We start from the raw sequence: 24,895 nt of genomic DNA on the forward strand, positions 1-24,895 counted from the left end.
GAAGTTTGCCTTAGCCTCGACATAGTTAAGTCAAAAAGCTAATTTATTCTGCATTGCTATTAAAGTAATGTTAAAGTCAGAATTTAACAACAGCGTAGGCTAAAGTTATGGGTCTTCACACCCACTCCAATTAAACCAGGCCACAAGCTACATCATGTAATCATCACCCGTCTATTAATTCAATATGAAATATTATTGCCATACTTTAATAATTTCTATACAACTTGACCCGAAGCATATGACAATCAGAATTTTCCTAAGTCAAAATGAATGCTATAACCTCCAGACATAAGCGAATCATAAGCAGAGTTAATATAAGGTTAGAGAGGAAAAAAACAAGCGCACCGCAAACTGCAAACATAAGCTAAGAGCTGGGAAAACCCAACCCAGCAACAGCGAGCCGAGGTTTAGACAGGTCATCAAATTAAATAAAGAATAACTCCCGGGGTCAAGGGTCACAGATCAAGTGCTGAAGCAGGCAGAAGAAAACCAGAACTGACTCCAAGGTTGACATTTCCTCACCTACATGGAGTGACTGAAATTAATGAGGCCTTGAATTGGCGGCGTCAGCAAGACAGCGAACCTCGCGTGAGCAGGAATAAGGGCAGGGGCTTGGAATGTCAGTGCATGTCAGCGAAAACCCAATTAAGTAAGATAAAACAATACATTATTTCATCCGTAACATTCACGTTGGCGCTATTCACCGTGAACTATACTACGCTTACACAAACATAAACTGCATGACTTGGGCGATGTTAAACCCAGGGTCGGAGAGGAAGGGAGATCCCGGCCGTCTTTGTCTCCCCGCAGCGTGGGGTAAGAGTGTGTATACGCTCGGGAAAACACGAGTCAAAACACCACAACGGGAAGCTAACCCAGACCTTGGGTTACATACAAAATCATAACTGTGGAACTGTGATTAAATGAAATGTTAACTTAACACTTTTTAACCATTCCCTTGTGTGTCGGGGACATGATGCAGGGAGGGAAGCTTGCCCTCCCTCTCGTGCCGGCAGACAGAGCGGCAGACAGAGAGACGCCTCCTTCAACGATTTGTAACGTCTGGTTGTTTTACTTTTGGTGTTTTATAGAAGGAGGGTGACAGCGGAATATGCCGTGGGTGATGCACACAAGGACACACATTGACACACGTATGGACACACACACATACGGACAGATCATGACACAGCAAAATCGAAAGAAGCCCCGTCTTGTGGGCAGGATCCGAGTGAAGGGATTTTTTGCATAAAAGAGGACCCTGCAGCATTGAAACCTCAGTTCGACCGGGGGGTCGACTCAGGAGCGAGCTGCGACCAGCGGATCGGCTCAACTCATCCGCAGTTCGTCTGGAACTCAGCCGAGTTCGGTCGGCTCACCGGAGCCGGCCATCGGGGCTCGACTCATCGGAGCGGCTCCCCATCTCATCTGCAGGCGGGCAAGACCCGCTTGACGGCTCAACTCGCCCCTGCGTGGCTCAGCCTCTGCCGACGCGGAGGTCTCTGCTGCCACCGGGGTGGTGAGGGTCGCTGTTTGGCGACGAGGCTACGCGCACACCGTGCATCGCCAGCGCGATTGCGCAACCTGGTCAACACTCAATACCGCACGCTGCGAGCGAGCTGTGGGCGCCATCTACCGCCCGAGTTCCGAACTGCAACAGCGTATCAACTAGGCATCCGAACCAGTTCACCACGGTGACCGACGAATCGACTGATACGTATGACGCGCACCGCCCCCTCACCACACGACAACCAGGCGTCTGTTTGACACAAAGAATCAACTCTGAATACTGACTATTCAAAACAATTCATATCACTCAAACATACACATGGGTCCTTCACCAGCAGTCACTACTCAAGTCCATAGGCCATCAGTGGCTGTGAAGGCACCGCGGCAGATCGAGTGAACACTCCGTCGCTTATAAGTATATTCGTAATATTTCCTCCTTAATATTTAGTGGGCTGTACTCTTAATCGCATAAATTCCCAACAGATCCATCAATACGAATTGATTCTTGACACCTTCTTCCGCAGAGCCACGCTCACGTGGGGAATGGTGTGTCCCACCAGATCCTTATCAGGCAATCTGGTCCACAGTTAATAAAACTTGGTATAAGATAAAGATCTTTGGAGAAAAAGAGCACACCATCGCAGGCCCTTACTCCAAGCCATTCTATAGTCAGATAATCTGCCGATGTATCTGTTGAGATTTGTGCCTTTAAGAATAATAACTGTTTTTGATTGTTTTTTTTAATATCGCCGTATAATCTTTCAAGTACCTTTCGTTCATAATCGCCACACGTATGCGCGTACTCCACAGAATACTCAACTGTTCCGTGACCCAATGTGCTAACAACGTGATAAGGGTTGCATATGATCAATAAGGAGTGCGGTACTGCGTGAACAATTCAAGTATAATCATTTATTATAAAGTTAAGGTTTTTGTTAGACTAGCTGGCAAGCATGTTTAAGGACTCTCTCTCTCACTAACAACAATCGCTTTATGCGGGATCCATGTGCTGTTGTCAAAGTGAAATCGTACAGTCATTGATGATACTGTGTTGATACCGTGTTGAAGTTCCGAGATTGAGAGTTCACATACTATATTATAGCTAAGGTTTAATTAGAAAATAAATTGATTAATACAGAAGTGGTCGTGTGATTCTTACCTGAAATTTTTGCATAAGATCTGTATCCTACGATGAGATATGAACTTGGGACCTAAAACATAAAAACACTAATCCACTCAATAAATGTCAAAGCGAGAATCATTGTATTATACTGATCGATAATACGAAGTTAGACGAAGCCAAGTTGACACTAGCATAACTGCATACGATTGATTGCATTATCCCGACTGATAACACCACCTCGTCAATGAGGCGGGGCCTGATTATCATAAAGGCTATCATTCACATAACCACACCCATTCGTATAAATTAATACGATTACCTCTCGAATTAGCATAATGTATATGCATAATTACACAAATTAACATAATTTCGGATTAATTATGCAACTCTCATCTAATTTAATTTTCATTATTTTTCATCAATTTTCACACACCCACATATACAACAGCAAGGTGTATCGTAATTGAAGGTGAATAACGTTAGCATTAATGTTATGTATGACACTATGTGTATTGTGTGGTTGGGCTTCGCTGTTAATTACTTGTCCGCTCAGCTTCACTGTCTGGAAGCTGCCAGGGGAATTCCTTTGATCTAACTCTCGTGTTAATTCCTGCTCTTTAGCGCTGCGGGAAGACAAAGGCGGCCGGGGTCTCTCTGGAACACAGTTCATCCTGGTTTCGTAAGCTTGACCCGTTTGCCTAATCTCTTCTGGACAACCCTTGATTTAACACTGCATCATTATTCTTATTCTTGGTTCTTTCGGTAAAGTCACGTTGAAGGGAAACAATAAAATAATAAAATATATTATTTATTGTTTTATATATATTTTATTATTTTATCGTTTCTCTTCAACGTGACTTTACCGAAAGAACCAAGAATATCAATCACTGCAGTCACGAAAGCTTTAAATCAAAATCATTATTCTTGTTTATGTTCCCCAATATTTGTGATTTAACATTGTATTAACTTTTGCTCCTCGCCTGTATACGAGGGTCCGGGCTATTATGTATGAGTTATCATTTATTTTATTTTATTCCTGATGTTCTGAGGTTAGAGAATTTGTTATGACTTAGGAATAACCCTGACTGCCAGAACTATTCTTGATGCTTCGGTCAGGTCGTGTAGAAAATTATTGAAGGTGAACATAACATTTAGTGTCGGATTAATAAATGGGTAATGATGCACTGATGTAGATTGTGGCCTGGTTTTGAATTTGAGTGAGTGTGAGGATTGATAAGGTTAGCTTATCCTTGGGTTGACTTGTGAACTTTTAACCGTTGTTTTAGTAGCAACGGAGGGGAAAATTGTTCAAACTCGCTTTTGCGCTGTAGGCATCACCCTGTCTGCGGGTCGACGGAAGGGGGTGGGGGGTCCCTGAAGCCTGGAATTCCCTTGGTGTTTCTCCCCCCCTGTCTCCTTCTGATCTGGTTTATTACCTTTTATGGTTCATCTCCTGGATGCCTGGTGTTCGAGAGGAGGCCCCCGGAATTTATTATTTATTTTTTCTGACCTTTTTACGACCTCCGTCTGCTGCGCTGGGATGAGGTAGTGGGTGTTTATTTATTTATTTCGGTTACTATTTAAAATATATCGGCAAATATTATTATTGATATTCATTGTGGAAAAAGGGCCGTATACAACAATGTATACTCTTTGGTTCTTTCGGTAAAGTCACGTAGGTAGATCACAACACAAGCAATCGTAATCAGGTGTGAAACAAACACAGCAGGAGGACGGCTGCAGTCCTCTTCCTGTGTGTGTTTCGTAATGCTGCGCAATTGAATCAATCATACAGAAAAGACAAAGACACACCCAATACACCTATACACACACAAATACAATGATCCTCCATATAGTCTTAACAGACTGCTGGGACAAATGCTTTTAGCGAGCACCTTTGAGGGCTGGCACAGCATAGGAGGGGGAGGGTAGCCAGCACCACGCACGCACCCCACCTTTGTCTCCCCAAATACAGCACCAAGTGCACACACACAACAACAACCGCCATTCGCCACTAAGTGGCGGTGACGTCACCACGACGCTTGTGCCAGGCTATGTGCACCCTCAGGCCTCAGGGTGCACACACACACACATATACACCCACTTCTCAACACACCCATATACACACACAGACGCAGCGGTGACGTGGTGTAGCAGTGGCGTGTTCGCTGCTTGTTGCAAGAGGTTCGTCATCGAATCCAGCGGCTGCCCTAAATAATATTGCGGGTGTATTCACCGTAAATATATGCTCCTTTTGTCAATTTCTTGGTCTGTATGTGTAATAAGAGTTCGCCACCTACAGGACGACTGGGGGGTTATTGCAGATCCGTGCTATGTTGTCTCACATCCAATCAGTAAGGGGGATCCCATCTGGGTGAAAGGTCAATGGGCGGAGCTAGCGGGAAGCCTCGAGAGCCCTCTAGAAGGTTCTGAAATGGGCGTGGCTAGAGGCGGTGCTTAGCCCTCGCTGAGAGGGATGAGCAGAAACAGCACAGGACTCTGGGTCGTCGGTGTGAAGAGCCCTGGGTCCCAACGTCTTCACCGCCTACGCTACCACCATCAGCCATGTGACAGGCTCCGCCAGCAGAGCCTTCTCTCTCTCCGACACGCCGTCAGCCAGTGGCGAGGCGGAAAGAGAGCGAGTGCCACGGCGGCATGAGGCAAGCGTGCACCGCGTCCCGAGAGCAAGAAAGAGACAGCTGCGAAGGAACGAGGGATACACGTGCTGTACTGCAACTTAAGAATAAATATACAGACGAAGTTTGAACCGTGTCGGAGACGTTTATTACATATGTAGTGTTGACAAAGGAGGCAGAGACTTCTTCATAGGCAACACTGTTTATTTACTCTAACGTCAGAGAACGTCCCTAACACAGAGAGGTAACGGCCTCTCCCACCCGATAGCCTAGAGGATACGTCCTCATACTTAGTGTGCCCTCACACTATAGTCTGCTTAACGGGTACCGCCAATGGGCCGTTCGGACCTGGCACTGACAAGGGCCGGAGGTCGGAAGTCCCAGGGCACTATCTCGATGTCTTGAGTCTTGAGGTGAGTGCGGACTGACTCATGCTGGGAGAGCTGCCCTGTATATCCTTGTCTCTCCCAACCGTCCTGTCTCGAGAGGGTCTGGGTCCAACCGTTGGCCCCTCCAGCCCCCTCCCTCAGTGGACTCTGGCCCCCTCACCCCTGGACAACGGTTATTGTAGTCGTGACTCATACAATACTGCTATGCAGGTAAGTATACATGTTGCGTGTAACAATGCCGCTACACATATGTAAGCATGTGGGTCTCTGTGTAAGTGTGTGTGACTATGGATCTCTATGTAAGTGTATGTGACTCTATGGGTCTCTATGTAAGTCTATGTGACTATGGGTGTATCTTGGAGGAGAGTGACAGGAGCAGGGGGGTTCTTACCGTAGGTAGCTGGAGACGAAGTCTACCAAGGTGGGGTCGTGGGTGGCGAGCGCCTCGTGGAGCGGGTAGCTCCCTGAGACTATTCTCTCATTCCGAGGTATCCCCGAGCCGTCTGTGGGAATGACGAGATGCAGGAGGAACACTGTCACAAACCACATCGGCCTCGCATAGCCGCCAGCGTAGAAACGCAAAAAAACGTAGCATGATGACTCGGCGCGGGGTTGGGATCTGCCAATACCACCCTGAGTTTTTACTGCGGTATGAATTTTTTCCGTTAAATATTTTGAGCCGTTTGATTTGCAATTGCCGGTTAAATATCCCCGTGACATTATTCCTAAGGAGTAGACCATTGTGTGCAAACGTCATGATCCGAATTAGAAAATTTACACTGCCAATGACTTAATTGGGATGAGACATGGCGATATTGACTCTGACTTGCAATTACTGCTGACTTCGTCTGTGATTTCCTGAACCTCCGATTAGCACTGTTGGCTTCATATGGTGGGAAAGAAATTCAACGTACATACATAGCCAGGCACTTTCGGAAGAACGCACATACTAAATACACTACATTTTTTAAATTAACTATTATGTTCAACCCTATAGGATCAATAGATGGGCTTTATTAACTTTAATTTAACTTCACAATTCATATTTTTACCATTTGAAACCTATAGCCCAAACAACCAATGTGAATCACAATGGTGCATTAGATATCATAAAGCATTGGTGGTGGGAAAGATCTAGGAATATTTTTTTCCGTCGGGCCAAGATCTGTTTGATATTGTGTCGTAATACCCTCCACCATCCAACGCAGCCAAACAAAACAAATGGTCATGACATGTTGTATAAGCGTTTGACGTCGACTTCGTGGATTTTGTTCTGATTTATGACCTCGTGTTCTGAATATGTTTGATGCAGTGTCGAGCGAAGCGCCATTATCTCGTTGGCAAATTTGGTTGTTGTGAGGATTTCTCTTCAACGTGTCCCAGTGGTTGAGCTGAAATGACCATAATTGGTGTGTCGTTCTGAAACGACCATAATTGGCGTGTTGTTTCAAAACTTGTGGATGTGGCCATTGAATTTGTTTTAGCTTTTTGGGTGGCGGATGGTCCTAAGGACACAAACATAACCAAATTTCACCCTCCCTTGCAACTCACCAAAGTATTGATCCTTGCAGGGAGCAGTATCCCACACAAACCGAGGAGGCACCCCCAGGAACTACACACGAGTCACACAAAGACAAAGGTCCCCCATAAAGCTTTAACAGATTTTTGCGGAAAGTGATATTAGCAATCACCACATTAAGGTAATCGTTTCAGGCTGTGCCAATCTAGGGGAGACCCAGGACTGGTTTAGATAATCGTAACTGACGTTGATAGTCAGTGGAAATGGAACTCGGGTCGTGCACTAACCACGACACTACCGTTCCCCATGGTTTAGGCAAGGCAGCGTTAATGGCACGATCCGGCCTTAGGCCATTCGCCACTTGTTTCAGTGCTTCTAATCCGACTGGATAATTCAAGGATTATTAACTGTAAAATACTCTGCACCGTCTACTTCATTCACAGCGCGGATTGGAGACCCCATGACGTCACTGGAAGATATTTAGCGATTGTGGTCCCGGTCATAGCCCAAATTTGCCAAGTTACTAGCAAATTAATAAACTGTAGTTACACAGCTGCAGCTGCAGCAATCATTGCTTTATACTGGCAAGCTGACGCTCGTTTGTAGGTCAGCTTCTGGGTCGTATTGTGCCACACAAGAACAGCTGTCAATGGGCGTGCCCAATCAGCTGCTTGACAAAAGATGTGGTGAAAGGCATTGCATGCAAAGTGCTCTGAGACGCTCAGAGTAAATGGTGCTCTCTGAAAACCCAATAAGTATCTAAAAAAACAACCACGAGTGATTGCAGCAATCCCTGGCCAACCGTGAATTCAGCAAGTGGGAAGTTTGAGTATATGGAGATTTTTTTCTGCATACCTGCTTACCAACAGCAGCCTTCGAAATTTGAGTATCCATGGGTAAGGTGTTAAGCAAGTCACATGACATATGTATTACCTCATTGCATCACCGCATGACATCATGGTATTGCGTAAAGCCATTAAGGACGTACTACGTATCGATAAGGTTTTTGTTATTCATATTTTCTTCTGATTCCGGGAAAGGGTTTCTTTTGCCCTTAATCATAGTGAGTGGTGAAGTTGAGAGAGAGTTGCGTCTGTGGCTTTGAGGAAGAGGGAGGTTGAGCCTCTGCCCCTCCTCCTTCTAACGAGCCCTTCCCCCATCATCTTATTGTCATCGTCGTCAATATTAAAGGCATGTAAAGTTAATTTCATGTTTATTTATGTTTTATTATGGTATTGTGTCATGTACTGTATTTTATTCGGTGTTTAGTTAGTAAGCAGGTAGTTTAGTTAAGCTATGATGCGTCTGACCGTGGCCGTGGTTCTTCTAACCACTTATTTCCCATAGCCCCTGGACTTTACCAACCGTGGTTTTGCCGACCGTGGCATTTTACAGGAACCTAACCCCCCTGGGTTGGCGAGGGATTGCTGTATTTAGCAAGTAGATTGGCACAGCCAATATGATACATTGGTTTGATTCTCATTCGTTGTTCCTATGGGGTCATGACAGCTGTTTACGAATCTGGGCAACGTGACAGGGTCATTCTGACTTCCTGCAACTTGTCTTGCAGATGCTTGACACCGTTTAAAGCGATGCATCTTTTTATATATAAAACTCTCTACGCGCAATTGCGAGGGATTTGGTTCCCGAATGGTGGGCTTTACGTCGAAACCAATTTGCCAGCCGGCACGCCCTAAAGCCCCGCGGTGGGAATAGGCTATTCCTTTTTCATGCCCGTCACCTTTCAATTAGTTAAATTAGCGTTTTTTAGTGGGATTCCGATATATTTATTTATTGCGTGCCATCGGCCGTACCAACTCATGCCAATTGCGGCGGGGGGGGCGGACCCTTCCAAGTGATGCGCGTTCGGTCGAGCTCACGGGGGACATTTTCTTTTACGCGTCTAACATGCAATAAATATACACAGTGTGATGTCCTCTTCGCCCCCCCCCTCTCACCAACACGATGCTTGCAGTTACTGCTAGAAAGCCCGTACATATTCATATTATTACAGCACTTACATAGCATTATTGTAGTATTATTGATTACTATTATTAAACAAATACGTTGCCAGATATTACAATAATCATGTTTGTGTGCACAAAACTAATTTTTCATTATTAGGTTGCTAAATATTCCGTTTTTTTACTATGCTTTTATGACGCTGCGACGGTCTATTGCCAGTCTGTGATGTGGCCTGCTGCCTGCTGATTAATTAACGTCAGTGCACTGCCACTCTATTATCTACACTGCTAATTTTACTTTTTACCATTATGAGTGTATGCCAGTCTATACTCTGTTGCCTGCTTCTTTACCTCACTCGGTGTACTGCCAGCCTTTCATGTCGACTGTATTCTGCTTTTTCAACTGCTGCCCGTATTGCCAGCTTTTTATGTCGACTATGCCAATGCTTATTTCATTGAGTCGGCGTACTGGCAGTATATAATCTAAACTGTAGCCTGCTTCTCAACTTACCTGTGCGTACTGCTGCTCTTTAATTTACACTTATTTCTGCTTATTTCTTCAATGCATTTCTATTGTTTCGAATGCTCACGTCACGCTATTTACTGATACGTAGTACTGCGATACTGATAGCTGTGCCATCATCGGGGATTGCTGTGCACGTCAATGTGTGTGTGTGTGAGTCGATGTGTGTGTGTTTAAGTCCATGTGTGTCTGTCTTTTTTGAACGGACAACGCCCGATGAGTGTGTACGTCGAAGTGTTTGTGTGTGTGTCAGTCCAAGTGTGCATGTCAGTCCATTTGTGTCCGTATCAGTCGCTGTGTGTGTGTTAGTCCATGTGTGTGTGTTAGTCAATGTGTGCATGGCTCCATCTGAGTGTGTAAGTCAATGTGCGTTTGTGTGTCTATATGTGTCAGTCGATGTGTGTGTGTGTGTGTCGATGTGTATGTGTGTGTCAGTCCATATGTGTGTGTGTTAGTCCACAAGTGTAAGTCCATACATGTGTGTGTGTCGCTCGATGTTTGTGTGTGTAACTCAATGCATGTATGTGAGTCGATATGTGTGTTAATCCATGTGTGTGTATCTAAAGTGGATGTCTATGCGTGTGTAAGTCCATGTGTTTGTGTGTGTGAGTCGATATGTCTGTGTGTGTCAGTCCATGGGCGTGTGTTAGTCGCTTTGTGTGCGTGGCTCCAAGTGAGTCAGTGTAAGTCCATTTCTTTGCGTGTCTGTAGGTCCATGTGTGCGTGTCAGTGAATGTGTGTGCTTTATTGACCTGGTCAAGGCCTATGATACCATCAGCATTCCTGGCCTCTGGGTTGTTCTTCATGCTTTCAGAGTCCCTCACCCTTTGCTCACGATCCTTAAGGACCTTCATGATCTTCTTGGTTCTTTCGGTAAAGTCACGTAGAAATGAAATAAAATAATAAAAATAAAACATAATAAAATACAATTTATCACGACGTTTCGGCCACAACACAAGTAGCCTTCCTCAGGTGAAGAGACAGAACTGTCGGGAAGACAGCGCTTCAGTGAACACAGCCAAGCTTTGGCCGCGTCTTTTAAGCTGGGGGGGAGGAGCACAGTGCCTTGACCAAGGAGTTTACATATTCACAGAAGCATTTAGCATTGAAGTAACTATGTTAATGTGTTGGATTAGCATGACGTTAAAGTCAGAAATTAGCATGTAACTGGGGGATTAGCATGATGTTAGTGTGAGGGATTAGCATGTAACTATGTCGGAACTATGTCGGAAAAAATGGCGGTTTCTTTTTTCTTTTCAACGTTAGCACCACTGTGGTTAGCACCACGGAAAGCGACGAGCTTTGTTCAGATGGACGAGTCCATCTATGCTCGGAACGGAGGAGGGGGGAGAGAAGAAACAGCAATCATGCGCTGCTCTGTCCTGTGTTGCGTTACTACTATGCTACAAACTAGACTACTATACATTACAATATTATACCTTCCAATCTAAACTACATTGTATAATATCGTATACACAGCCCTAACGTTGAAAAGAACAAAGAAACCGCCACTTTTTCCAACATAGTTCGGACAGTTACATGCTAATCCTCACACTAACATCATGCTAATCCCCCAGTTACATGCTAATTTCTGACTTTAACATCATGCTAATCCAACACATTAACATAGCTACTTCAATGCTAAATTCTTCTGTTGATATGTAAACTCCTTGGTCAAGGCGCTCTGCTCCTCCCACCCGGCTTAAAAGATGCGGCCAAAGCTTGGCTGTGTTCACTGAAGCGCTGTCTTCCCAACAGTTCTGTCTCTTCACCTGAGGAAGGCTACTTGTGTTGTGGCCGAAACGTCGTGAGAATGTTTTATTTTATTATGTTTTATTTTCATTATTTTATTTCAATTCTATGTGACTTTACCGAAAGAACCAAGAATATGAATCCCTGCAGTCACGAAAGCTTTAAATCGAGACCTTCATGATGGTGAGCGGCCCCATGTCAAACTACATGGCCGTCAGTCAGAGCCATTCCCTCTACACCTTGGGGTGGGACAGGGATGTCCTTTGGCTCCCACATTATTTAACATATCTTTTGACCACGTAGTTCGTGATTGCCTTCAATGGCTGTACCGGAGGAATTGCCATATGGTAGAGATACAATGGGAGGCTGATCGATGCCCGGGTGCGGTCAAGGGATGGCTCCCTATTATTGCGCCCCCCCCCCCCACCAAAATACAAAAGTCTATTTTTATACTTTTTGCATTGTGTACAGTCTGGAAGCTACCCACATGCCAAATTTCAAGTTTGTTGCATGTTGGGAAGTATGCTAAGCATTTTGAACAGACACACATTCACAAATTTCTCTTTTATATATATAGACTAGCTTTACTACCCGGCTTCGCCCGGGACTTGGATTCACCATGCCCGGCCGCCTTTGTCTCCCCAGTGGCGATGTTCACACACACCAGTTACTCGTTTGAGGCTGAGTCGGCCTAGGGGAGGCCCAGGACCGGTTCAAAAAATCGTCACCGGTGGTGGTCGTGAGCGGGAATCAAACTCGGGTCGCCGGGTTCGTAGCGCAGCATGCTAATCACTACACTACCGCTCCCCCCACACACAGACGGCATGCTAATCACTACACTACCACTCCCCCCACACACAGACAGCAGGCTAACCAATACACTACCGCTCCCCCCACACGCGCGCGCGCCCATAGGTACACATACACGCGCTTGCTGCAGACACACACATCTTTAAGGGTGCGTACGGCAGTAAACGACTGAAACAATAAAGTAATGCTGCGCAAAGAACGCCTTAGACCTGCAACACATTTGTATTTCACTTTACCCGCGATCAGCAGGCACACTCCGTTACGCTTCCGCACACCGGTAAGGGTCACATGACAGATGTGACGTCATAACTCACTTGCCGTGCAAAAAATATTTGCATTATTGAGCACACCCCCCCCCCCCCCCAAAAAAAAAATATACTAAAGTGTATTTTTATAATCTTTGCATGGTGTGCAGTCTGGAAAGTACCCACATGCCAAATTTAAAGTTTGTTGCATGTCGGGAAGTACGCTAAACATTTTGAACAGACACACATAATCACAAATTTCCATTTTTTATATATAGAGATAGATAATTTTGTACTAAACTTAAAATTAGTCAGAATTAAATATCTTTGCTGGTGACATTGTCATGTTTGTATCAGATAAATCTCCAAAGTCAAACAGAATCTCCAACATTGACTTGATTCAACATCAATTGTCATCACTAAAATTTATCCTAAATCCCCAAAGAACTAACATGTTACGTAGGTGAAAATAAAATAACACCTACGTGACTTTACCCAATAGAACCAAAGAGTATGGATCCTAGCAGTCACAAAAGCTTTAAATCTAGAATTAACTAACATGTTATTTTCATCAAACAAGAGTCTAGTTTAATTCGCTTAACTTATTACGGATATCAGAAAAAAAACATGATTGAACAGAGTGCTCCAAATATTCGGTTTTATTGATTCAAAACTTACATTACAACCCCATATTGAAACTTGATTTCAAGCTTTCGTGAGTGCAGGAATTACTCTTTGGTTCTTTCGGTAAAGTCACGTAGAAAGAAAAGAAAATAAATTAAATAATAGCATACGACGTTTCGATTGCAACACAAGCAATCATCATCAGGTACAAATGAAAGAGAAAACAAACCTAGTAAACTTAGAAATATAATGCAATACAACACAGAGAGTCGGCTAACAAAACAGTCAACACCCTACTTGGCTGATTACGTTCTTTTAAAAATTGATAAATTTGAGAGAGAGAGAAAACACAGACACGGAGACGCATAGACACAAAAGCAGAGAGAAATAACACAGACACACAGAGAGACACACACACAGGCACACAGAGAAACAATGTCTCTGTGTCGAGGCCTTAAATAGAGAGAGAGAGGGGGGCAGAGAGAGAGGGTGGTAGATAAATTAGCATGTCAATGAGAGATTTGGAGCTTTCGTGACTGCAGGAAATACTACAACACGAGGACACACCAAGAGAGAACAACACACTTAAAACAAACTTAGTAACATTTGGAAATGTAATGCAATGCAACACAGAGAGTCGGTCAACACACAATTAACGTATAGCCTGGTTGATTACGTTCTTTCAAAGACTGCTACATTTGAAGTTAAGTGGAAATTTGAGAGAGACAAGACACAGACACGGAGACACAAAGACAGACACACAAGCAGAGAGAGACGACACAGAGACACAGAGAGAGAGAAAACAAACTTCAAACCTCCCCGTAGAGGTGGTTAAAACTTGATTTGGAGCTTTCGTGACTGCACGAATTACTCTTTGGTTCTTTGGGTAAAGTCACGTAGAAAGAAAATTAATTCCCATAACCCAAGGCCCCCACTTGGCGTTTTAAAGATTAAATGGCTATCAATAGGAATTGTGGGTGATGGCTCTTCCACAAACCCACACATTTTGTGGGTCATGAAGGATTTGTAAAAACAGATTCTGTTTAAATACTAGAATCTGTCACAAAAAAATGTAAGTGACTTATTTTCTAAATTCTTCCAATTTGTTCTAAACTTCTGCACAGTGCAGCTATCGATTTCTTTCAACAATAAATGATAAAAAAAAATATGACATGAATTATTCTCTGGATTCAGCTCATCAAAGCCTGGACAAATTATTTTCAATGTCATACAACGATACAGGCCCATGGCACAGGACACGCTGTGAATAGCGGCAGTGAGGGCTCACCTTGACGAATGCCTCAAACACGTCCAGCATGGCCACGCGATGACCCCCTTACAACGCAAACTGACGCCGCTGACGAGCCTGCAAACGCACAATGGGAGCATTGTGGCAGGGTTGGTGGATCGAACGGAGAGAATCTTGTTTCGGTGTGTGGAGTAGGTTGCTGACCTATAAGTAGAGTGTGATTGTGTCATCCTCACAGGTGGGCTTTCTCTGGGCAATCTGGTTCCTACCACATGCACATGAATAAGCATTAATGAACTGGACGCAAAAGTGAAGAAAAATCCTCAACAACCCTTCGTTATCATCACCTATCATCATCAACACCCATCATAATCACCACAACACACCACCACCCACCCATAACCACCACTTCTCATCATCACCACGATCACCACCAAAACCCACCCATCATCACTCTCACTAACTCACTCTCTCTCATGCACTCTGCCACACTCACGCCCTGTCACGCACTGTCACACACTCACTCTCACGCATTCTGTCACACTATCAAGCACTCTGTCAAACTCTCACTAATCCTTAACATAGAGTGTGTTCACATTCAGTTCAGGTTATCGCTGTGAATTTTTCACAATTGTCTCGACCGTGGTGTTCACATAGTCTGGCACACGGATTTACCACACATAATACTGAAAATGAAAATAACACGTATGACATCATCGCATGTGTTCTGGCATGTATGCTGTGTAGCTCTTCCAAGTGTTTTCGGATTGTACCTCGTGTAGATAGAAACAAAAGTAAGTTCCTGAAGAAGCTCCCAGAATTTTTTTTATTTAAAGCTTTCGTGACTGCAGTAATTCATATTCTTAGTTCTTTCGGTAAAGTCACGTTGAAGGGAAACAATAAAATAATAAAATATATATACAACAATAAAAATTCTCACGACGTTTCGACCATAACACAAACGGTCGTCATCAGGTGTGTCGGTTTGCATAAATGTATTTATTTTTAAACGGTGTATTTATTTATTTATAAAAACGTTAGCGCCACGCGCAGCGATTTGGCAGTTTATTTAGAAGGACTAGTCCATCTATGTTCTGAAAAGAGGAGGGGGGAGACAAAAAATGTAATGTATGCTGTCTGAAAGCCACTGTAAGCGTGACCAATCAATTAAGACCTGAAATGGTTTATCAAATCTTTCCAATGATTGCTAAGCCAGAATCCATCTTCTCGGTTGAAATTGTCTCTGTGCTTGTATATGTGGATAGCCTCATGAACGAATCTCTCATGGTAGCCAGATGGCTTACAATGAACCTCTGTCTTGGAAAAGTCAATGTGATGTGAGCCTACTGAATTATAACAATGATCTGCGACGGCCGAGGTGTTGGTCCTACCGTGTTTAAGGTCTGCTTTGTGTTCACGAATGCGGTCCGAGACATGGCGTTTGGTTTCTCCAATGTAACTACTACCACAGAGGCAACTTAGTTTGTAGACACCAGGGTATTGTATGTCCGGAATCACATCTTTTACAGACGGAACCAGATCACGGATTTTATGTAATGTGTTGAAACGGACCTGGATCTTGTGTTTATTCAAGATTTTGGAGATCTTTTTGTGATCCCCGCAATGTAGGGTAAAGTGATGGTTTTGAAAGGCTCCTAAAGAGGGTCCTTCTTCATGGTTTGAGTGATAGCTTTGCGGATTGTATAGTCGGAGTAACCATTAGCCTTAAGAGCTTGGTGTACGTGCTTGAGTTCACTGCCTATGTGTTCCTGGTCGGATATGCATTGGGCTCTATGATGCAGAGTCTTGATGAGAGAATTCTTCTGTGATGGATGGTGGTGGGAATCCGGTTTCAGATAAGCATCCGTATGGGTAGCTTTCCTGTAGACAGAGTGGCTCATTGAACCATCAGGTCTCTTTTTAATTAGGACATCCAAAAAAGGTAGCTTGCCATCTTTTTCGACTTCCATGGTAAATCTGATGGCTGGGTGTATGGAATTGATGTGGTCGAAGAATTGGTCTAGAGCAGGCCGGCCATGTGGCCAGATGACAAAAGTGTCATCCACGTACCTCTTCCATAAGGTTGGGCGCAGAGTGGCAGTCTGGATGGCGTCAGTCTCAAATTTCTCCATGAAAATGTTAGTTATAACCCGAGATAGGGGGGAGCCCATTGGGGTGCCCTCAGTTTTTTTGTAGAAAGTTCCATTCCAAGTGAAGTATGTATTGGTTAAACAGTGTCTCACCAGGGGGGGTACCTCAGTGTTTAGTCCTTGATGAACCAAGTCTTCAATGATTGCGATGGTGTCAGGTACAGGAACCTTGGTGAATAAGGAAACTACATCAAAACTGACAAGCATGTCGTCTGGGGACAGGGAATACCCTTGATTGTCGATACCAGATGAGTAGAATTTTGTACCGCAGAGGTGGTTTTTCCAGTGAAAGGACGCAGGATTTCAGACAAAAAACGAGCCAGTTTGTAGGTGGGGGAGTTGATAGTAGGGACGAAGGGGTGTATCTACTTTATGTATTTTTGGTAAGCCGTATAATCTTGGTGGCCTGGCAGCAGAAGGTTTCAACGAAAACTGTTTAGATTGATCAATTAATGCGGTTGAATCAGAAATTATTTTGTTGGTTTGTGTGACGAGGCTGTTGGTGGGTTCTCTTTTTATTTTTGTATAACTACCATCGTCGAGTAATTCTTTAATTTTGTTGTTGTATTCTATTTTATCCATGATGACAGTAGCATTGCCCTTGTCAGCTGAGAGGACTACAATATCATCCCTTTTTTTAAATTTATACAATTCAAAACGCTCATCTTTGCAGAGGTTGCTAGCTGGCATCTTAGCGTTTTTGAGGGTTGCAGCGATTTCAGATCTTGCTACGTCTGCAGCGATGTGACCCAGGCCCCTGAGAGCAACCTCTACTTGGGCAATTATATCATTAACTGGTATGTGCTTAGGTGTAACTGCAAAGTTTAGACCTTTAGCTAAAACGGATTTCAAACCATCAGAAATAGAACTGTTACTGCGTTTAATTACGACTTTATTAACGTCTAACTTTTTGGTGTGTGGGTCCGGTCTTTTGTTGAAGAGAAGGTTAAATTTGTAAATCAGGTTGTCCTTACATTTGGTCGACATAGTAGCAGCTGAAGAGGCAGTCATATTGTCTACATGTTCCCAATCCGATGTGGACATTGTTGCCATCAATGAAAAGTGTGATTTGTAGAGTGTCTTGTCTAACTGATCTAGTTCGGTGCGTATAAGTATGATTTTTTCTGAGATAAGAGCTAAGCTAGTTTTGAAAAGAATTCGTTTCGCATTATAAGAAGTTACAGCAGCAGAGGTCAGTGTAAATGCGATTGGTATTACCCCAGAGTCGCGGCATCTCTTCAGAAAGGTGAGAGACTCGATCAGCTGAGCCTTCTTATCCCGGAGTTTGTTGAAGGATCTTAAAGTTATGTGAAAACCCTCCCCGTAGAGGCGGTTAAATTTTGATTGAAAGCTTTCGAGACTGCAGTAATTCATATTCTTAGTTCTTTCGGTAAAGTCACGTTGAAGGGAAACAATAAAATATATATAAAACAATACAAATTCTCACGACGTTTCAACCATAATACAAACGGTCGTCATCAGGTGTGTCGGTTTGCATAAATGTATTAATTTTTAAACGGTGTATTTATTTATTTAAAAACGTTAGCGCCACGCGCAGCGATTTGGCACTTTATTTAGAAGGACTAGTCCATCTCTGTTCTGAAAAGAGGAGGGGGGAGACGAAAACTTTAATGTATGCTGTCTGAAAGCCACTGTAAGCGTGAACAATCAATTAAGACCTGAAATGGTTTATCAAATCTTTCCAATGATTGCTAAGCCAGAATCCATCTTCTCGGTTGAAATTGTCTCTGTGCTTGTATATGTGGATAGCCTCATGAACGAATCTCTCATGGTAGCCAGATGGCTTATAAAGAACCTCTGTCTTGGAAAAGTCAATGTCATGTGAGCCTACTGAATTATAACAATGATCTGCCACGGCCGAGGTGTTGGTCCTACCGTGTTTAAGGTCTGCTTTGTGTTCACGAATGCGGTCCGAGACATGGCGTTTGGTTTCTCCAATGTAACTACTACCACAGAGGCAACTTAGTTTGTAGACACCAGGGTATTGTATGTCCAGAATCACATACAATACCCTGGTGTCTACAAAATAAGTTGCCTCTGTGGTAGTAGTTACATTGGAGAAACCAAACGCCATGTCTCGGACCGCATTCGTGAACACAAAGCAGACCTTAAACACGGTAGGACCAACACCTCGGCCATGGCAAATCATTGTTATAATTCAGTAGGCTCACATGACATTGACTTTTCCAAGACAGAGGTTCATTCTAAGCCATCTGGCTACCATGAGAGATTCGTTCATGAGGCTATCCACATATACAAGCACAGAGACAATTTCAACCGAGAAGGTGGATTCTGGCTTAGCAATCATTGGAAAGATTTGATAAACCATTTCAGGTCTTAATTGATTGTTCACGCTTACAGTGGCTTTCAGACAGCATACATTACATTTTTCGTCCCCCCTCCTCTTTTCAGAACATAGATGGACTAGTCCTTCTAAATAAACTGCCAAATCGCTGCGCGTGGCGCTAACGTTTATTTTCTAAATAAATAAATACACCGTTTAAAAATAAATACATTTATGCAAACCGACACACCTGATGACGACCGTTTGTGTTATGGTCGAAACGTCGTGAGAATTTTTATTGTTATATATATTTTTATTTTATTTTATTGTTACCCTTCAACGTGACTTTACCGAAAGAACTAAGAATATGAATAAGCTCCCAGTAGGTGGAGATAAACGTCGGACATCGTGTCGAGCAAACCCGTGGTTCATCTCGAAATCACATTGGAGAGCTATTTAAGACTTTTTTTACCTGGAAACATTAGTCTCACGCCTCTTTGTCGTTAGTGGACCAGCTGGGGTCATTTGATGAATTCCATGATCTAAAACACATTCCTTCGGAGGGAACTGGTAGGAACGTTGGGTTGCTCAGCCAATGGCCAGGGTCAACGGCGGCGTGGTGTATTCCGCAAATATGCCCGACTGTGAGGGCGGGCACAAGCCGGCGTGAGTAGGTTAAACATTGAGTTTTATAAAGGCACCACGGGGTGACCAGCCCCTCCCCACCCAGCCCCTCCCCACCCAGCCCCTCCCCACCCTCCCCACCCAGCCCCTCCCCACCCACCCCTCCCCACCCAGCCCATCCCTCCCCACCCTCCCCTCTCCACCCAGCCCCACCCCTCCCATTTTTGGATGCACGACGGACGGACGGACACAATAATCCCCTGTGGGCTGGTGTAACCAGGAGGTTCCTACCAGTATTAAGTTCTAACGATTATTTCGTATTGCATCGTTCATGAATAATTGCATCTCACAATCGCTGAGGAAATACAGACCAAGATGGAAGGCTGCCAAGTGGTGAGCAGACACCAATAATTGCAATGCAGTTCTGTATATACGGAGATGTGTTTAGCCAATTGGTGTTCATGCTACATGTGGGAGCAAGCACTCGATGCCATACAGAAGGGAGATATTTATATCAAGCAATACTTTGGTTTAACACGTAGGCTTTCGCGACCAATATTATTCATAATAAAGGTTTTTGGGTTAGATCGCGTTTATTTATAAATGTGTCGTAACCCTCCACCACCCGACACGGCCAATCAGCAAAAAAAGTGTCACGTTGACAAAAGACAAATAATTCACTACTTCAGCCCACCGGTGTGTTGAAGAGTTAATCCACATTTACAGTTTGAGTACGACGTTTCGCTGGTAAATACATCCAGCATCATCGGGCAATTCGCCAGAATGGTAAAGCCCTCGCTTGCTCCCGGTTTTATATAGAGCAGCAGGGTGATGTCATCACTTAACTCATATCAGGTGCAGTGATTAGAGGCGGAGGGGGGGGGGTATTGTAATTATATAATCGATTAGTAATCAGTCATTGGTTATGATTAGTAATGAGTTGTAGATTAGTAATTCTTTCAATCAAAATGTAATGTGTATTATTTAATAATACGCTTCCAGGCCACACTAAGCCGGTAGCTGTCAGAGCGATTAAAGTTATTCTTGTTCCTCTCAATTTCAATGGATTTTCTAATTAGTCTTTGCCAGTAATAATTAGTTTTACACACCACTGCAACATTGTCAAAATCAATTGAGTGTCCTTGTTGACAAGCATGTTCTGCCACTGCCGATAGTTGTGTTTGAGATAATTTAATATTTCTCTGATGTTCTTTTAGTCTTACGCTGATGTTACGTCCCGTCTGCCCAATGTAGCAGCTGCCACATGAACAATTAATCCGATATACACCTTCTGTTGATAGTTTAGGTAATGCATCTTTAGTGCAAGATACTAGTTTTTGAATTTTGTGTACTGTACCAAATCTTACTGTAATGTTTTGCTTTTGCAAAACACGGGCTAATTTGTCAGTTACTCCTGAGATATATGGAATTTTTATTGTTTTAACAATCTGGTCGCTTTCAGCAGTATTGCTTTGCGATCGTGATTTGGCATTCAGTGCTCTGTTAATTTGAGCATTATTGTAGCCATTCTGTCGTAGTGCGTCTTTAACGTGTTTAATCTCTCTCACTAGACTCTCACCATCTGACACTGTTTTGGCCCGATGTATGAGCGTCTTGATAAGAGAGGATTTCTGAGCTGGATGATGATGTGATTCTGCATTCAGATAGGCATCAGTGTGCGTTTGCTTTCTGTAAACGCTGTGTGTTATTTTACCGTTTAGGCTATGTCCAAGCAAAATATCTAGGAATGGGAGTGTGTTATTCACCTCCATTTCCATGGTGAACTGGATGGCCGGGTTTTGTGCATTGAGATGATTTAGAAAATCATTAAGTGTATCTTTACCATGTGGCCAGACAACCAAAGTGTCATCCACATACCTAAACCAAAAGGATGGTTTTAATGTGCTCGAGGCAAGTGCTCTTATTTCAAAGTTTTCCATGTACAAATTTGCTATAGCAGGGGATAAAGGAGAACCCATTGCTGCTCCTTCCTTTTGTTTAAAGAAATCCCCTCTCCATAAGAAGTAAGTGTTATCTAAACAATGGCCAGCAAGTTTCGGAATATCTTTTGGTAAACCGGTATTCTTTACTAGTGTATCAAGTAATTTAAGCGATTCGTCCACTGGAACCTTAGTGAATAGAGAAATCACATCAAAACTTACCAGAATATCATCAGGAGTAAGTTTAATATCTTTAATCACATTCACAAGATGTTCTGAATTTTTTTATGAATGAAGATGTCTTACCGATGTAGGGCTGTATTTCTTCTTTGGTTCTTTCGGTAAAGTCACGTAGAATGAGAATAAAATAATAAATTGATAAAATAAAATAACAATAATATTCTCACGACGTTTCGGCCACAACACAAGCGGCCTTCATCAGGTGAAGGGAGCGAGACTGTCTGGTAGGACAGCGCTGGAGTGAGAGAGCCACGTTCAGATCACGGCTTTTAAGCTGTGTGAGAGGAACAAAGAGCCTTGACGAAGGAATTAGCATAAAATTTAGCATTGAAAAGGCTGAATGATTAGCTTGTGACTGGTCACAGAAATAGCTATGTTAAAAGTTAAAGCATACACATCCGCAGAGGCACCCATTGTTAAAAGGAATTAGCATAGAATTTAGCATTGAAATAGCTAAATTAAGGCATTCGCTTGTAACTGCTACAGAAATAGTTACGTTGAAGTCAGAGCATACACATTCACCGAGGCACTTAGTACAAATCAAAACAGGAGAATTTAGCATTGAAATAACTAGGCGAATTTAGCATGCAAATAACTGGGTGATTTGCTAGTGACTGGTCACAGAAATGACTACAAATCTGAGCTATTCACAGTACTATATAGTGAACCAATAAAAACTAAAATATAAATTACCTTCATGTTATCAATAAACTCTATATTCTCCAATCAGCTAAGCTACCAACCATAAGTCGTTATATAACACAATGCTATATGGCGAAAAAATGGGTGGATTCTTACCCTCAAATTTCCGTACCACGGATAGCTACGGGCCCCGTTCAGACGGACGAGTTCGTCCATGGTCGGAACAGAGGAGGGGGAGAGAGACAGCTGCGAAGCCCTAGTATACTCCATGTTGTAAACCATACCATTAACCGTGGTGTGAGAGGTATTAAGAGGCAATGCTGGCGAAAGAGCTGCGGTCTGAAGGTCATCGTAAAATTACAATTAATTAAGAACAGAAATGATTTAACACATCTTTCCAGTGGTTACTGAGCCTGAATCCATCTTCTCGGTTGAAATTGTCTCTGTGCTTGTATATGTGAATGGCCTCATGAACGAATCTCTCATGGTAGCCAGTTGGTTTGCAAAGAACCTCCGTCTTGGAGAAGTCAATGTCATGTGAGCCCACTGAATTGTAACAGTGATCTGCCACGGCAGAGGAGTTCGTCTTACCGTGTTTCAAGTCTGCTTTATGTTCGCGGATGCGATCCGAGATATGTCTTTTGGTTTCTCCAATGTAGCTACTACCACAGAGGCACTTTAGTTTGTAAACGCCCGGGTACTGTATGTCTGGAAGAGCATCTTTTACAGATGGAACTAAATCACGGATTTTGTGTACTGTGTTGAATCGGACCTGGATCTTGTGTTTATTCAGGATTTTGGAGATCTTTTTAGTGACCCCTGCAATGTAGGGTAAGGTGATGGTTTTGAGTGGCTCCACAAGAGGATCCTTCTTCATGACTGGAGTGATGGCTTTGCGGATTGTGTAGTCGGAGTAGCCATTAGCCCTGAGAGCCTGGTGTACGTGTTTGAGTTCACTGGTAATGTGTTCCTGGTCGGAAATGCATTGGGCTCTATGGTATAGAGTCTTGATGAGGCAGTTCTTCTGGGATGGATGGTGGTGGGAATCCGGTTTCAAGTAAGCATCTGTATGGGTAGCTTTCCTGTAGACAGAGTGGCTCATTGAACCATCATGTCTCCTTTTAATTAAGACATCCAGAAAGGGTAGTTTGCCATCTTTTTCGACCTCCATGGTAAATCTGATGGCTGGGTGTATGGAATTGATGTGGTCGCGGAATTGGTCTAGAGCAGGCTGGCCATGTGGCCAGATGACAAAGGTGTCATCAACGTACCTCTTCCATAAGGTCGGGCGTAGAGTGGCAGTCTGGATGGCGTCAGTTTCAAATTTTTCCATGAATACGTTGGCTACAACCGGAGATAGGGGGGAGCCCATTGGGGTGCCCTCAGTTTGTTTGTAGAAAGTTCCATTCCAGGTGAAGTATGTGTTGGTTAAGCAATGTCTCACCAGGGGGGGTACATCAGTATGCAGTCCTTGATGAACCAGGTCTTCAATGATAGCGATGGTGTCAGGTACCGGGACTTTGGTGAACAAGGACACCACATCAAAACTGACAAGCAGGTCGTTTGGGGACAGGGAAATGTCTTTGATTGTCGATACCAGGTGAGTAGAATTTAGTACCGCAGAGGTGGTTTTTCCAGTGAAAGGTCGCAGTATATCAGCCAGAAAACGTGCCAGTTTGTAGGTGGGGGAGCTGATAGTAGAGACGATGGGACGAAGGGGTGTATCTTCTTTGTGTATCTTTGGAAGGCCATATAATCTTGGTGGTCTGGCAGCAGAGGGTTTCAACAAGAACTGTTTGTTCTCATCAATTAATGCTGTTGAATCAGAGATAATTTTGTTCGTTTTGGTGACCAGGCTGTTGGTGGGATCTCTTTTTATTTTTGTATAGCTGCCATCGTTGAGTAGTTCTTGAATTTTGTTGTTATATTCTGTTTTGTCCATGATGACAGTGGCATTGCCTTTGTCGGCTGAGAGAACGACAATATCATCCCTCTTTTTTAATTGAGATAATTCAAAACGTTCGTCTTTGCTGATGTTGCTAGGTGGCAACTTAGCGTTTTTGAGGGTTGCAGCGATTTCAGATCTTGCTACGTCTGCAGAGATGTGACTCAAGCCCTTGAGTGCAACGTCGACATGGGCAATGATATCATTAACCGGTAAGTGTCTCGGTGTGACAGCAAAGTTTAGACCTTTAGCTAAAACGGATTTCAGACCATCAGAAATGGAACTGTTACTGCGATTAATTACGACTTTGTTGACGTCTATCTTTTCGGTGTGTGGATCCGATTTTTTGCTGGAGAGGTGATTGAATTTGGAAATCAAATTGTCCCTACATTTGTTCGACATAGTGGCAGCCGAAGAGGTAGTCATATTGTCTACATGTTCCCAATCCGATGTAGACATTGTTGCTGTCAATTTTAAGTGTGATTTGTAGAGTGTCTTGTCTAACTGATCGAGTTCGGTGCGTGTAAGTCTGATTTTTTCCGAGATAAGAGCGAAGCTAGTTCTAGCTAGAATTCGTTTTGCATTGAGAGAAGTTGCAACAGCAGAGGTTAGTGTAAATGCGGTTGGTATTACCTTAGAGTCGCGGCATCTCTTCAGAAAGGTGAGAGACTCGATTAGTTGAGCCTTCTTATCCCGAAGTCTGTTGAAT

General features: G+C 43.4%; 1 protein-coding gene across 4 annotated transcripts in view; it reads right to left on the bottom strand.

Annotated features, from left to right (window-relative positions):
- The window catches only part of LOC116958350 (dual specificity tyrosine-phosphorylation-regulated kinase 4-like), a 51,742-nt gene that overhangs the window by 10,734 nt on the left and 16,113 nt on the right, over positions 1-24,895 (bottom strand). For 2 of the 4 annotated variants that reach the window (XM_032980909.2, XM_076058554.1), the window contains exons 2-4: positions 14,380-14,457; positions 7,206-7,266; positions 6,046-6,157 (exon numbers count right to left, since the gene is read on the bottom strand). In XM_032980909.2, the coding sequence (XP_032836800.1) occupies positions 6,046-6,157; positions 7,206-7,266; positions 14,380-14,409 (203 nt within the window). In that variant the 5' untranslated portion in view covers positions 14,410-14,457. Of the gene's footprint in view, positions 1-2,665; positions 2,718-6,045; positions 6,158-7,205; positions 7,267-14,379; positions 14,458-14,544; positions 14,606-24,895 lie in introns of all 4 variants that reach the window. The other 2 variants (XM_076058555.1, XM_076058553.1) reach the window with 2 other exon arrangements.

The sequence above is a fragment of the Petromyzon marinus genome (genome assembly GCF_048934315.1).
Source record: "Petromyzon marinus isolate PM22_M1 ecotype Great Lakes invasive population chromosome 76 unlocalized genomic scaffold, UKy_Petmar_22M1.pri1.0 chr76_unloc.3, whole genome shotgun sequence".
Taxonomy (NCBI): Eukaryota; Metazoa; Chordata; class Hyperoartia; order Petromyzontiformes; family Petromyzontidae; genus Petromyzon; species Petromyzon marinus.